Source organism: Aquila chrysaetos, chromosome 3 (genome assembly GCF_900496995.4).
Source record: "Aquila chrysaetos chrysaetos chromosome 3, bAquChr1.4, whole genome shotgun sequence".
In the NCBI taxonomy this organism is placed as follows: domain Eukaryota; kingdom Metazoa; phylum Chordata; class Aves; order Accipitriformes; family Accipitridae; genus Aquila; species Aquila chrysaetos.
This window is the reverse complement of record NC_044006.1, coordinates 60,245,235-60,260,286: the sequence shown is the minus strand read 5'-3', so window position 1 is coordinate 60,260,286 and position 15,052 is coordinate 60,245,235. Positions and strand designations below refer to the sequence as shown.

General features: G+C 40.1%; 1 protein-coding gene across 2 annotated transcripts in view; it reads right to left on the bottom strand.

Moving 5' to 3' along the window:
• Positions 1–4,309: 4,309 nt before the first annotated feature.
• Positions 4,310–15,052, bottom strand: part of GPR158 (G protein-coupled receptor 158) — a 211,747-nt gene continuing 201,004 nt past the window's right edge. The window contains exons 9-12 of one of the 2 annotated variants that reach the window (XM_030009954.2): positions 12,933–13,038; positions 10,838–10,984; positions 9,242–10,064; positions 4,310–9,115 (exon numbers count right to left, since the gene is read on the bottom strand). In XM_030009954.2, coding sequence (XP_029865814.1) covers positions 8,610–9,115; positions 9,242–10,064; positions 10,838–10,984; positions 12,933–13,038 — 1,582 coding nt within the window. In that variant the 3' untranslated portion in view covers positions 4,310–8,609. Of the gene's footprint in view, positions 10,065–10,837; positions 10,985–12,932; positions 13,039–15,052 lie in introns of both variants that reach the window. The other variant, XM_030009953.2, reaches the window with a different exon arrangement.

The following is a 15,052-nucleotide window of genomic DNA, read 5'->3' as shown; positions in this document are numbered from 1 at the left end:
ACCTAGGCACTGTATTTTTGTCATATGACTTCTTTGCAATTCCAGTTGTAATGTAGACAACAAACAGTGGAATGGAAAGGTCATGCAGCGCACAACTGCAATCTACAATTAATCATGAATCCTAGAAGCAAAAATACATCTAAATAACACTTACAAAGTAATGAATGTAGCATCTTGCTAGCAGTTCTTACTTATTGCAATTTTGCTGGTCATTAAAACAGAATATATAATTAATCAGAAAAAAATGTCAAAGTTGTATTTTAAAATATTTAACTATTTCTGCAGGAAAATTCCATAAACTGTGAAACCATTGCCTTCTGACTTCAAACACAAAAAAAATTTGTGAGGATAATGCTGGCCTTGCAATGGAGCAGCTGAGATGCAAATCAAAGTTTTGTAGCAAGTTCCTGTAAAACAATCGAAAAAACCCATCACAGAGATAACAAAACTGCTGTCAACAAGGGGAAATTGAAATATTATAAAACAAAACCATTAAAATGAGTAGAAACATAACTATTAAAATACACTGCCTACAAAGGAGCACTAGCCAATTTTGCTAGCTTACACAAATCATGTGCATTTGCCAAGTACCTCATAAAATGTGATGTGGGAACAGAGCTGGACAGGTGCCTTCTCCAGTGCTGCTGTGATTTTTCCTTAGTGAAGTGTCCTTGGAACCACACAGTTCTTGCCACCCTGCAGCTTCAAAAAAATCTTCATGGAACAAAGACATCATTATATGATACTATTTTTAGCACTGAAGTATGTCAAATCAACCTGTTTTTCATCTGTAGTACTGCAGCCAGTCTAAATTCCCTGTCAACATCATCTGTCAAGCAGTACAGCTAATAGTGTTCAACTCCAAACAGATCCAGGCAGCCTCCAAAAGGCTCACTCTGCCCTGCTCCGGCAACCCTGCAACATCCAAACCCATCTCATTGCCACTGCTCTTGTCAACTTTTGTGCAGCAGCAGGGGAAAAGGTACAGCAGAAAGCCACCGTTATGGGTGTTTGCCAAGCAGATCAACAAAATACAGGTTTTTAAATTTACTCCATGATTCCCTATCATGAAGTAGGGGCACAGGAGGCCAACAGCAAGCAGAAAAGCAAGAGGTCGCACATGTGGGCACGACAGCCCATGCCATGGTGGGACTGGAGAGGCATCTGCATTTGCTCTGCCTCAGAACATCTCCCCAACAGCCAAGAAGCAAACATGCAGGCAAGCCCTAATTTAGCACACATTTTATGCTGGTAGACCTGAAAGACACCCAGTGGTTTGAATTTCATTAGAAGACTTCCATTGAGCAGGCTTAGCAATGTTCTCTTTTAATTGCTTTTAGAGGCTGTTACCCATCTACTGAAAAACCTTGCCTTCTGCAGCTACAGAGATGTAATAATGATTCTGTACACTTGTATATAGATATGTATATCTATATTACACAGAAGATCATAAATTCACATTTCAAAAATATATGGCTATTTTGGGTCCAATGTAATGTTTTTCCATGCTTTGACACAATGAAAAATTGGACCCAACTCAAATATCCAGAAATCTAAAATCCAGTAATTTGATGGTAAAGTGTCCAGTGTTTGATTTGTTTGTACACTTTCAGTGACTAAAAGAGCTAACTCATAAATAAATGAAAAAAAAAAAGAAAAATCACCTGCATAAATGGAGAGATAATGTTCAATTTTCCAAGTATTAAAGAACCAGAAGATCGACTATTGCAACGTGATGGCAGCCTGCCAAACCAAGTAAAACAATCAATATCTTTTACTAAATTTCTAGCATTGCTAAAGCTAATTTCAAGTTGATGAAAAAAGCTCCTTTAGAGTTGGAAAAAGTTCGCTCCAACCTGTCAGAAATACTATTTTATTATGACAAAAAAGAAGTGTTCACCTTGAAATAACTTCTCTGCAGGGAGGCATGCAGCCCTGTAACCCTGAACCAAATCAACTGCCATTTTGAAGAATTGCACTCACAAAACGCCCCAAATTTAGAATTTCTGTAATGGTTCCTTCAGAATCCAGTACCGGTTTAAAAAAAATCCTTAAAATGTTAGAGAAAAACATTATCCCTTTTTCAGGATTTGGTTTTTTTTTGCGGAAGACATTCTTTCAACTCTTCACCAGCTCAAGCACTCACTCAGCATAGACAGCTAAAACTGTTCTTCCCAACCAGCTCTAAACAAAGTAATTTCCTTCTTCACTTTGTCACTGTGATCTCTCTGGACTGTGGGGATCATAACAAAAGCAAAATGCCTTTCTATTACAGCAGCTGGTGTTTGTTAAGAGGGCTTGCCCACAGTTACATACTGTACAAATGACTACATGTCCTGGACTCTTAGGCAGGAGTCAAAGCTGCCTGGGGTATCCATCTGCAGGCTTTCAAACGGATGATGTGAAGAGCATGTTCTAGCAGTGAACACTGTTGATAGGATGATAGCATCATTCAGGCAGGACCTCGGGAGGTCTCCAGTCCAACCTGCTGCTCAAAGCAAGTTCAGCTACAAGATCAGGGCTTTATCCAGTTGGTGCATGAAAAGCTCCAAGGATGGGAACTGCACAGCCTCTGGGTAACCTTCTTCACTGCTTGACTTCTCATGGTGAAAAAGTTTTCTGAATACTCCATCTGAGCCTCTCTTGTTTTAATTTATGCCCCTTGTCTCTCTTCCTCCAACCATGCACCACTGTGAAGAGCCCATCTCTGTCTTCTTGATACCCTCCCCGTGGGTGCCAGCAGGCTGCTGGTGGGACCCCACCCCTCCAGCTTCTCATGGGTGGGCAGGCGCAGCCACAGTTGCCTCTTGGATGAAATATATTTTATAATAGGAGAAGCAAGAGGGTATTGGAAAATACAGCTGTTGATGATTTCCAAAGCCACAGAACTTTGGAAATCATTCCCTTACTTCTTAAAAGCTGTGAAAATGTCAGAAGTGGAGCTCAGAAGGCCACTATTACTTTTGACACCCTGTGCCTGAGAGAGCAAAGCTGCCCTAGGTTTGAGCTGAGGCCCATGAAGTGGTTCAGAGGAAAATCTCCAGGCCTTATTTTACTGATATCTGGACTTCTTGCTTGCAAAGGACTTGTACATAGTTCATTTACTGAACGTAATTAATTCCCTTCCCCTTCTCTCCCCCTCATGTCCCCATTATACCTGATACCATGACTCAGACTGGTTACCCAGACGGCAGCGTTTCAACCCAGGAGGCACTGGGAAAGGTAAAAGTGAATATATGTATGTATATATATATATATATGTATGTGCCTGTGCAAGAACCTACCAGAACTCCTACATTAAAATGGGTCATTAAAAAGACAGGAATAACAACAGAAAATAAACTAATAGAGCCTAACTATCTGTATTCATGCAGACATAAGAACATACAAAGGTTGTGCTGGAAATGCTCATGTAGCACCAGAACCAGCAGTGGGCGATTACGGAAAGAAAACTGGGTAATTATGCAAAGACAATTCTCCCACTTATCAGCCATCTACAGATTAGGGATTTAAGAGTTTTGTATCCACCATGTTCAGGGATCTTGATGGATTTCTCTTCCATGGCCTCTCCAATGGTTTTTGAACTCATGATATCCACAGCAATCTGTGAAAATGAGCTCCACAATTTATTTATGCCATATGTAGCAGAAAACTTCATTTGTTTTAAACTGCTGCATGATGGCCACCCTGAGTGTTCTGTAGTTCCCGCATGACAAAACCCAGCAAATACCAATTTCCTAATTACCTTCAGACCATTTGTAATTTTATATAGGTCTCACCCCTCTCTCAGTCATCTCTCTCCCAAGCTAAACAGGTTGCAGTTCATTTAGTCACCCCGTACATAGCAGCCATTCTCTGTCTCTGATCATCTTTGTTACCATTCTTTGTACCTTTTCTATGTCTGTTAGACATATTCCAGATGAGGAATCCAGGCATGCACACGTATAGTACAGATGAGCTATAGGATTTTACAATTACATCATGACATGCTATCTATTTATTTCCTAATATGTTCTAACATTCTATTTGCCATTAAATTCAGGATAATATAGCATGGACCCTACAGTTTTGATCTCAGAATTGCAGCCACTACAGATATTTCCTTAACCTGAAATCCTGAACACAGTACACATCTAGTCTAAAGGTTGATGTCAAGAAAATATGAGGAAAATTCAGAAAATGCTGACGTGATAAGATCATATAAGCTGTAAAACTCATTATTAGTTATTTTACAAGTTTAACGAGAAACCTGTTTAGTTTGGATCAGTAATGACTTCAGAAAATCACAATACAAAAGCCTGCAGACAGATTTCATATAAATGTGCTTTATTGCAGAGAAGTTACATTATTTACATGCTGCAACACATTACAACATAAATCTATCAAGTATTTCATGGTGGATGCTGTTGGTTGCCAGATAACATTGTTATAAGAACCACATTGTAAAGTGAAGAGACTTACAGCTTTATATACTCTACAACTTGGAGTAGCTAAAATGTTAAAAGTCAAAAGGCAGTGTTTTCTCAGGCCTGCCTGTTGTCATATGCATGCAAAAGCCTAAGGAGAGCAAATATAAAAGTATTCTCCAGTTTCAGGTCTATGATGCCACCAAAGCTGATGATAGGTGTGTACTGATTTATATTTTAAAGCGTATAATCTTGCATAAATTATACAAGTCTAATAAGATTGGTATAAATCTAATTTATAAACAATGGCTTAGAAATAAAGGAGAAATGCAGCTTGCACATGCATTTAAAAGGACAACCTAGCAAATGTTTGTGACCTTAGTGTTTATTATCTTTCTCTTAACAGATCTGCTAGAAAACATCTTAATTCTAGAGTTGCACTTCTCTTGGCTGAATAATGACAATGAAACTCCAGAAAAAGACAACTAAGCAATCTAGCCAATATATGCTGGTGGAGAAAAATCTATGAAATACAGAACATTATTTATGTCTAACTTAGTATGTCTTCATTAAGCAATGTTTCTAGCAGCATCATAGTGAAATAGAAGATTTGTGTGAAGTTTGGCCCCTCATTTTCTTAGGTGTGAAATAATTTAAAGTCCCAATTGAATCTGTAGCCCAAATATCAGTTGCTAAATAAACTGGGGAAAGCTTTGTTGCTTTCTAAATGAAAGTTCTCCAATTGTATCAGTCTTAGGAGATGTGACTACAAGAAGCCTAAAGAACCATAACAGACATTTTTTAAGAAGTGAGGGAAAGGGTCAGGATGAAAGAAAACAAAACCAAACAAGAATACACAAGCCAGTACTTTCCCCGGTAAATCAACCATCATTCTTTTGCTTGCTGTGCTGCTGGGCTGTTTTACACCAGCCAAGGAATGGGCTTTGTTTCCGTGTTTCTAATGAAGTTATCTTTTAAAAAAGAAAGAAAGGGAAAAGAAAACGAGCAAGGAGTTGTAGATAGATAGCAGTAGCACAGATACAGTCATGCATGAAGGGCTTCATCCTGCCAGTGATGCAAGGGGCAGTGGTACTGTGCGGACACTTTGCTGATGTGGATCCCCTCACCCTTGCTGCACGTTGCACCCCGACGTGGCTGCTGCAGAGCAGGGCAGGGGCAGCGTGTTCTCGCTCGGCCCTGAAGTAAAGGATGGAGGGCAAGATGAGCGAGGGCACCAGGGCTGGCAGCTGCTCCTTGTGACCCTCTGTCTCCCAAGAGGCAGTGAGTACATACAAACATCTCCTCTCAGGACTACTCCATGGATGCCCACTTCTAACCTCAGCCCTGGCTCCAACAAAGCGCTGACTCCCATTAGTGAGTCAGGGCAACCTGCCACAGGTAGTCCCCCCGTCCCCTGTTCACACAAACCACTGCTGAGATGGGCTGCAGAACCTCCCTTGAGGAGCAGGAGAGGCACAAGGTGGTCACCATACTCAGCAGGTTTAAAGTTGTGCATCTCTCTGCACACAGGGTCAGTGTGCTCCTGGAAGACTCCCAGCAAGCTCTGTGCCCAGGATGGACTTCCTCCCATGCAGGGAAATTTAGGGTTACTTTCTCTCTGAAGAGCTGATCAAATCCTGACAAATCCCATGAGTGTCTGGGGCTGGCAGGGGAGAATCTGGGCACACCAGGTCTAACCTCAGCTCTTCTCCACACTAAGCAGAGAGCTGGATTTGGGCTGGACGTAGGATGCCACTGGCACTGTGTGTGCAAAGTGGGTGCACAGATGTCCAAAGCACCCAGGCTCAGATGCCTGACTCCCTTTCACAGATGAATAGGGATTCTGGGTTGCAAGGGTCCTGGCCAGAAGATGTGTGTTGAAGACAAAGACCGTTATCTCCTAGGGCATAACTACACCCTACAAAAGAGGGGTGGGAGAGTCAGACAAGCCCAGGGTAGCAAAGACCTAAGTCAGCATGTCCCCATGGTGGAACTGAGCACCATCCAGGCTAACCACGTTGGTTGGGGCAGTTGTTCGGCCACTTTAATCTGGAGCTAATGAGCAGAATTTATGAGTGAGGCCAATGTGTTTAGACAGCACTAAGACCTGAGCCAACTTGTCCCCAGGTGGCTCAGATGTCGGCATGTTCCAGGTTTGGGCTTAGCAGAGGCAGTACGAAGATCAGATCCATCTTCATCTGTCAGTGTAGACATGCCCATAGACTCCTGTCCTTTTTAAAGGACAAAAGAAGTCCTCCTCATGCCCAGCTTGTCAAGTCCCCCTGCTCATTGCATTTTATCTTAAGCCACTTTTTCTATGATGCCACAAAAATCAGTTTATACTACATACGTGTATGTGCATGTGTGTATTAGATATGACATTTTATATATATATTAAACATATATAAATATCTATTTTTATATATATTATATATATATTAAACAACACATTCTATTCAATCATCCTCATTTCATGTTCTTCCACTGAATCCCATCACTTCTCTCAAATTGTACAACTTCTTTAGGACTGAGCTGTCTTTGTTTTGGAGTACTGTATGTATAGCCGATTCTAGTGAATAGCACTTTACTGGTACTGCATTTAGATGGCTGAGGGTTTTTTATTATTAGAGATACTCCTCAGAATCTTTACAATACGTCCTCAGGCCCGGATGGTGAACCATCACTAAGACTCATAGTTGTGAATGGGCCATCTATGAATAAAGCTTATATGCACGATGAGGACTGTAGCTATTACTGAAAATTAGCACTGTATTAAACACTTTCACTGTAAATGTACGTATAAATAAATAAAAAAAAAATCAAAGCATTTTGGAGAGTGGGAGAGAGATGCCATTATTTCCATTCCCACTATCTCTTACAGTTGCATATATGGGGGAAGAGTAATATTTTGGACTTCTCTCTTCACTCCAGAGGCCAAATTTTGGAGGCTTGCCAACAGGGATAAACGGTACACTGTTGTTCTATATGAGCTAGCTAATACATTTCCCAGAGCTGTCTGGTTTTAGTAAAACAGGTGATCATTTCTGGGGTATATTTGTTGTCATTCTTGCTTGTCTTATTTAGCAGGATATGCTCAGTATGCAATACTGAACAAGATCATCACCATCGATGTTTAAAGTAAGAATTCTGGTTTGCTAGATGATATTTTCTGATTAGTAACAAACAACAGATAAGTTGTCCTAAGATTTACCAGAATATGCAGCTAAGACGACTGAATTTCCACTATTAACAAAGTCTATGAGCTTTAACAGGGAAGTGCATAACAAGTAACTTACGGCGTATAAAACCCCTGAATAATACAGTATCAAACTATAAATTTAAATAACAGAGAGTAAACCAAAAAATTCACTATATAAATCACAGGAAAGGAAAAAAAAAATCTCCAAAGCCCAAAGGAATTTCCCAATATGAATTACGGCTTCCATAGCCAGTGAAAGATTACTGCAATTCTATATATAAACAAAAAAGTCTACAGCAGGTATTTTAACTTGCAATTAGAAGAAAGTATCTGCAGATTGCATAAATGTGTTGTTGTGTCACATAATATCAAAGTTATTTGCAAAAATTATACAATCTGGAATGCTTTAATATGAGACACAACAATGTACTTAAACACACAGTAATAAGAAAATGAGAGCAATCATTATATAAAATGTATTTTTGGGATGCATTGAGTTAGCAGTGCTATCTAGATTAAATACGTAAAGTGAAAAGTCGTCATTTTAATAAGCTGCTCATTGATACCCCTTTTTGCCATCAGGACATTTTCTGTGCCCTACTTCTGCTGGATCTTTAAAGTCCCAAGGGCAAGCTAAAGCCGGTTGTGGCATTCAGAAATAATTCAGTTAAGATCTACACTGTGCGTTTGTTACCACCATATTTTTTTTCTTTTAAAAGAGAAGTGATTTCACAAAGGCAGGTTTCTTTCATTGACACAGTAAAATCCTTGGAGCAGGGACCATATTCTGGGCACTGCTAATGACATTGTTGGCACTCAACAAATAAATAATAACAACATTAAAGATAATTTGCTTTGCTTAACTCCTACTTATTTGTAGTGCTGATTCCTTTAATTTAAGTGATGCTCCTTAGGAATTTTCAGATCCTTTTGGCCTAAGTCCCCTCTGTCTTTCCTGTTGTCTTTCTTCTCAATGTTGCTACTCTCCTCAGTCCAAAAGCCTCTTATTTTCGAGGTGTTGCTGTTTTATTTGCACTTACAGCAGAGGTGTTTGATAAAGCTACACTTCTTTCTGCATTTGGTAAATCTGGTGTATCATACTCCCAAGGGCAGACTTCCGCTCGAGATGCTAAAGGTTGCTGTAAGTAACTACTTGGCTTATGGGAGTCAGATGAAAGCACATTTCCCTCGGAAGAGGCATTTTTTTTCTGTTCTGCCAATTTATTGAGGTTTTCCTTTTCTGGTGCTTTCTGGGGTAGCTCCTCCCACTCCCCAGCACAGGTATTAGGTGTATATCTATTAACATTCTCACACTTCAGCCCAGGAGAAACCTGGGACTTGGAATTTGACTGTTTTTTCTCATTTTCAAAGACCTGCTGCTCCTGTGTCTCCCGAGTGGGTGCCTCCACCTTCTCTGGGCTCTTTTGATTTGACTGTTGATACCCCTCAGGCGTCTTCAGCTTATGATGAGTCTTCGCCTTTGGCTGGGAAGGGTGGTTTTTCTCTGGCTCTGAGGAAGCAATAGACACATGTTTTTGAACTTTAGAGTCGGAAGGCACAGGACCAGGAGTTTGGTCGTATATCTCCCAAGGACAAACTTCTCCTATGTTGAAATTGTCCTTGTGCAGAGACTTACCTGGGCCTGTGTCTGGATTTGCAGGTGTTTGACTAACCCTTTGCTGTTTCATAATTCCAGATTTATGGGTTTTCTTTGTTTCCTCAGAGTGGGTAGAGTTTTTCCGGTGGGAATCCTTATGTTCCCCTTTATCAGAGGCTGAGTGCTTTTTGCTGGCCTCCTTACCCTTCTGCTGAGATTTATGAGATTTAGTGCTTTCTTCTAGACTTTGTGTTTTACCCGTTAGTCCCAGAGTCTTTTCCTTGGCACTAGCAATAACACTGAGGGATTTTTGTAACACAGATGTTCTTGGATGCAGAGGCTTCTTGTCGGCACTTAAGTTATGTGCACTTACTGATTTGCACACCAAAGGGACTGATTCAGTAGAGACAGCTTCAACTTTTTCAGGAGCGTTTTTGGTTAATTTGTTACCGTTCAAGGAGTCCAGAAGCGAATTCTCAGTAGCTATAACTTCTGTGCTTTCTGTAGTTAAGCTATTTGGTTCTTCTGTTTGATCCCTAACATGATCATAAGTGCTGTGGGACTTTTTTAAGGAAAAGACTCTGTTTTTCAAAGTCTCTTCTTTTGGCTTTGCAGAACTCATGGAATCCTGTGGGTTTTTCCTCAGTGTGGCCATATTCTTCACAGCACTGTGCTCCATCAGGTCCTTCTCGTCCCTGGAGCACTGCCTGGTGACGGTCTCGGGGATTTCTGTAATACGTCGCATTATCGAGCGCCCCAAGCCCTTTTTAGAGCACCTTTTTTTCTGGAGATGTGGGTTATTAGCAATCATCTTTTTCCTTTTATAGATTTCAAGCTGGGCATATAGTTTCTTCAACTCATCCTGCAAAGCAAAGTGAATGGCAAAACTAGTATGTACAGAGCGAGTCCGGTCTAACAAGCAGCCTGATGAATGCATTACCCATTGCTCTAAAAACGGCATTAAACTTACTTTACTGTCTTTTCTAATTTTTTAATATGCCATTTCTCCATCAACTTGGATGCCATTTTTTTCCACTTCAAAAATAAGTTCAATGCTCATGCACAAACATGTTACCTTCCACAGCTGTGCATCATACAGCATGCACAATTCATATACATTCATGCTGTATGTTTCAGATTTCACAATGCTGTGGTGTATGCTTTCCTGCTGAACTCTATAGCTATTCTTTATTCTGGGAACACAAGCCCTTTTATCATGTAAGATAGGAGTAAAGTATTTTTTTCTGTTAATCATGTGTTTTTAAAATTTGATGTTATATAGTTATGTGTATGTTACATACAAATGACTAATCACAGTGACAGCAAATCCTGTTTGCTCTTCAAGATAATTCAAAAACCCTATGTAAACTGATAAACAGCTCTTGCTGTGGACGATTCCTCCTCTTTAGCCTCCAGTATGACTTTTACTACAACTAGTAATGCAGCTTCTCTTCACACTAGTGAATATTTTCCATGAGATTTTACATGACCTGATACCACAATCATTGAGAGACCTAAGCTGGCCTGTTTCAGCTGATATCTGCAAAAAAAGTCAAATGGATGCAATTCAGAGTTTACTTGTAGGAAAAAGTGTTGTTCTTGAAAATAAATGCTATTTAAATGAGTTATATATACCCGAATATCTTCAGGATCCAAACTATGTTCACTCCATGCTGAATTGATACTGCTGTTCAGATAGGATCCAGATCGACCCATATCAAGCTCATCTTCATAAGCTTCTGTAGCTATATCATCTCTTGGGTTATTGCTTGAATGTGAAAACTGCAATAAGTATTCATAAAAAAGATGTTGCCATCAGTGCAAAAGTTTACTTCAACATCACTGTAAGAGTTTACATCAACAGTTTTTATAGCACAATGATCCTTCTATGGATTTCATGTGATTTTCTGAACTCAAAATACTAGCTATAGGCATCATTGGCATAAGTAGTGTCCTATAGAATATCAGTATTGTATGGCAGGAACTCCTATTAATGATGGCTTAACTTGGTAAATCTTAGAGATTTGCATAAGGAAAAAAAACCCACTTATTTTGATGGTTATTTGAACCTCTTTAAATTGCATTTAAATTAAGCTAGTATGGAAATAGACTTTCAGCCAGTATTCCCAATTAGGCTGCTAAAACTGTAAGACTGTATTTTATATTCCATATTGTTGAATAATCCTGCAGAAAGCAATTCTCCCATTTTAGATCCTAACACTGAAAAGGAAGAGATGAGGTAGCAAAAAACAAGAGAAAAAAAAGAAGTAAACAAATAAAAAAGGAGACAAGTTAATCTCTCTAAGTTTTAGCAAATGCTTAGATCAAGAGTTGGAGAGAGAGGTTGTCAGCTATTTATTTGTCCATATTGATTCACTCATCTCTAGTTACTATTGTCCACACAGTCATCTGGCCTCAGAACTTTCTGAATGGAACTAAACCTTGTGAATCTTCTCTTAATTCCCTGAATTCTTTGTCATGCTGGAAGAAAAGTCTGTGTAGTGTTACACAGTTAATAAGCTAAAAATGAAAATGTTGATCGGTAGTTATGAGTCAGCTTCAGAAAGGTCAACAAATTTTCTAGATCAGTCTAGAAAGACATCTTTGAAGATATGCGATAAAGTATATGAATATAAAATAGAAAATAGTAAGATTATTGCTAAAGACCAGAAAAGTAATTGAAAATAAAACAAGGTTATTCAGTATTAAGGCTGCATCAGTGTGTCCCCTTGTTATGACTATTTAATGTACGTATATTTGACAGTTACCAGCATACCCTGTTCTGGCACATAGGCAAAAGATAGGAATAGCAGCTTCATTAACCTGAAAGTGGTATCAACTTGAACTGCTTAGTGTCCTTCTTTCATATGTAGCTTTCACCTTTACTGTTCTCTTGACTTCTTGATTAATATTATTGGTCCTTTCAAAAGCCATTATAAAATCATTTGCTTTGCTGAGGTACTGTCTAAGAAGAGTGCTCCCTTCAAATCCTGTGGACTGCTGCTAGAGACAGGTGGAGCTGCCGGTGGTTCTCCTGCCCCTGGTGAGACTGACATATTGTCGCTTCGCTCCCAGCGCCTGACGGGAGGTGTGCCGCAGTGCTCCGAGCTCTGTCTCTTCTCTTCCCTGCCTCCTGTCGTCCTCCACCTTCTCGTGTCCCACACACACTCACCTTCTTACCCAGCACCGTACCTGGCTCCGTACCATAGGCCACATCTGTCCCGGTATACAGCATCTGTCTGTCCCAGGCACTGTCTCGCAAAGGGCTTTTCTTTTTCAGCCTGTAACAACTGCCTGGTTTAAATCCTAACCTCTCTATCTCATGGCTAGTCCAAGCTCCTCATTCCAGTTTTATTTAGCAGTCCATCCTAGTCTTTCTATCCCCTCACCTAAACTCTTTGCCTGATCTCAGCTAACTCTGGCAGCAGCATGGTCAACCAAATACCTGAAATAAGCATCATTAGGCAGGTTCCCTTCCTTCTTGTATTAATCACATCAACATTTTAAGTACTTTAAACCCCTGGAATTTGGAAAGCTGAAAGAAAGAATCTTTGAAAATGTATAAGAGTTTTTAAAATAAAAAAATATACAGCTTTTTAGGCAACATAGCCAAATTTTATATCTTCCTTTTCTATCAGTTGCTTGCTAATTTTATACAGCATTGCTTCTGTGTGACAACATTTATCTTCCTCGGTCTTGGCAAAAGAGAAGAGACAGGAGATTTGAATACCTTAGGGATCAGAAGTAGCCCAACAGTGACTGTCACAGTCAAGTGTGTGTGTGCAAAGAACAGCATCAGCATCCAGTCAGACTGAAGTCTTGAAGCAAGAATGAATCTGAAAATAGAATTCAGGGTTGCAATTCACTGCCTTTTCTCCAGTGCATTACATTTAACATTTTTAGTATTCCTTAGGATTCTTTTAATTGAAAGGCCAAATGCAACTGGTTTTGTTCTGTACTGCTTTCATACAGACTAAAAATTACATCCACGTGCTTTACTTACATACCACAATTTCAAAACAACTCAGAAAAAAAACCCCAACAAAACAAGCCAAAACAAAATATAAGAAGAAACAACAGACCTTAAAGGATATTGCTTACTCCATCATTCTCACTCTATTTAGCTGGGTTTTTTTGGATGGTTTATATTGTCACAGGTTCTTTGGCCTGAACTGAGTTATGGAAGTTTACATACGTTAAGGATCCGAACGGATGATTTTAGGTTAAGTAAGCACATGTACTATGATAAATTGCAGCGCACTTCAAAAATACAGGATGTCCATAGATCACAGCTACAGAGTGTGGCTGATAAGCCATCAAAGAGAGAACTGAACTGAAATGCATTTTAGCAGGGAGCAGAGAAACGGTCTTGATTGCAGGACCGCCCAGCTCGATACTGCAGGGCCCAAGAGCCCTGTGAATGCTAGGAAATAAGTGGCTGAACCTCCCAAATGAAGCAATTCCTTGCTGAGCTTTCTAAAAGAGTGGTAGAACAAGTGCTGCAGCTAAAGCTAGCTGGAGCATGCTTGGCTTATCTGCTTTAGTGAGCTCCCAAAGATAGAAATGGTAAGCAGTGCAATGGATGAATGGATGTACCACTGGCTTGTAATTTGCAGGTTTACAAAAATCATTCAGATAGAAATGACATTTGCAACTTATCCAAGTCCACAGATGTACATTTTGCAGAAGCTTTTGTTAACAGAAATAGTCTGGCATGAAACACTGGCTTAGATGCTGTAATAATACAGTCATCATTTCTTGTTTAACACTTTGTAAATGAAATGTTTCATGAACACAATAAAATATTATAATTATTTCTTACAGAGACGTTGCTGTTGAGGTGTGCAGGGATATGAGGTGGCTCGGGCCTGAGGTTTAGCTAACTGAACACAACATGAGAACTATTGAAGATGACATGAGAAACTGCTGGATATAACAAATAACAGAGTCAAAAGTGAACAAAATTTACAGACAATGCTGTGAGGGATGGCAAGATTTCACAGGTGGTTAACAGGAAGTCATTTGAAAGATGGACAAACTTCACAGGTAATTGAAGGGAGCACTGGGGGCCTTTGGGGGAGCAGAACTTGCAAGATCAGTGGTACTGATGTAACCAAATCAGTATCAGCATATAAGGCTGTGATTACCTAGCTAATGATATCAGAAATACCAAATTTGAGTACAGATGTAGGAAAACTGAGACCAATAGGAAAAAAGTAATGTGGGGTTTGTTGTTTATTTGGGATAAGACAAGATAGAGACAGAGAGGGGCTAAGGTAGATGGGGGAAGAATAAGCATGGAAAGAAGGGGAGATAAAAGGGGCTAGTGACATGTAAGCAAGTTGTTAGAGACTGAGCCCTGCACCTGATCACTGCAATATCTCCTATCTTCTCATTAAATCCTTCTCCTAACGTCTGTGTGATCTCACTTTCTACGTTGTGCATGTGTGTATGTGCAATTCACGAGCAAACGTCAGGCTGGACTAGCCAGCATGGGGGAAAACTGCACCTGGGAAGACACAAGGTCTCAGCCCATGACTGGCTACAGGGCCCCAAACCCAAAGATGGATATTAGATTGGCTTAAGGACTGTGCTCGTATTGGAAGGACCCGTGAATGTAGTGTGTTGGTGAACCTACACAGGGTGCCTGTTTCATTAGTGAGCATCATCAGCTGCAGAGGAGGAACAGGACCAGGCTGTACGTGTTGGACCTGCGCTGGTCCATGTGGCCAGCCATGTGTTGCGTGTGACTGCACGTAGTGGATGGATGTGCTCAGCCACGCTAGGCCTGCAAATGGAAACAGCAGCAGCCACATCCATCAGACAGAGATAGGAGAAAGCTCGCAGGTC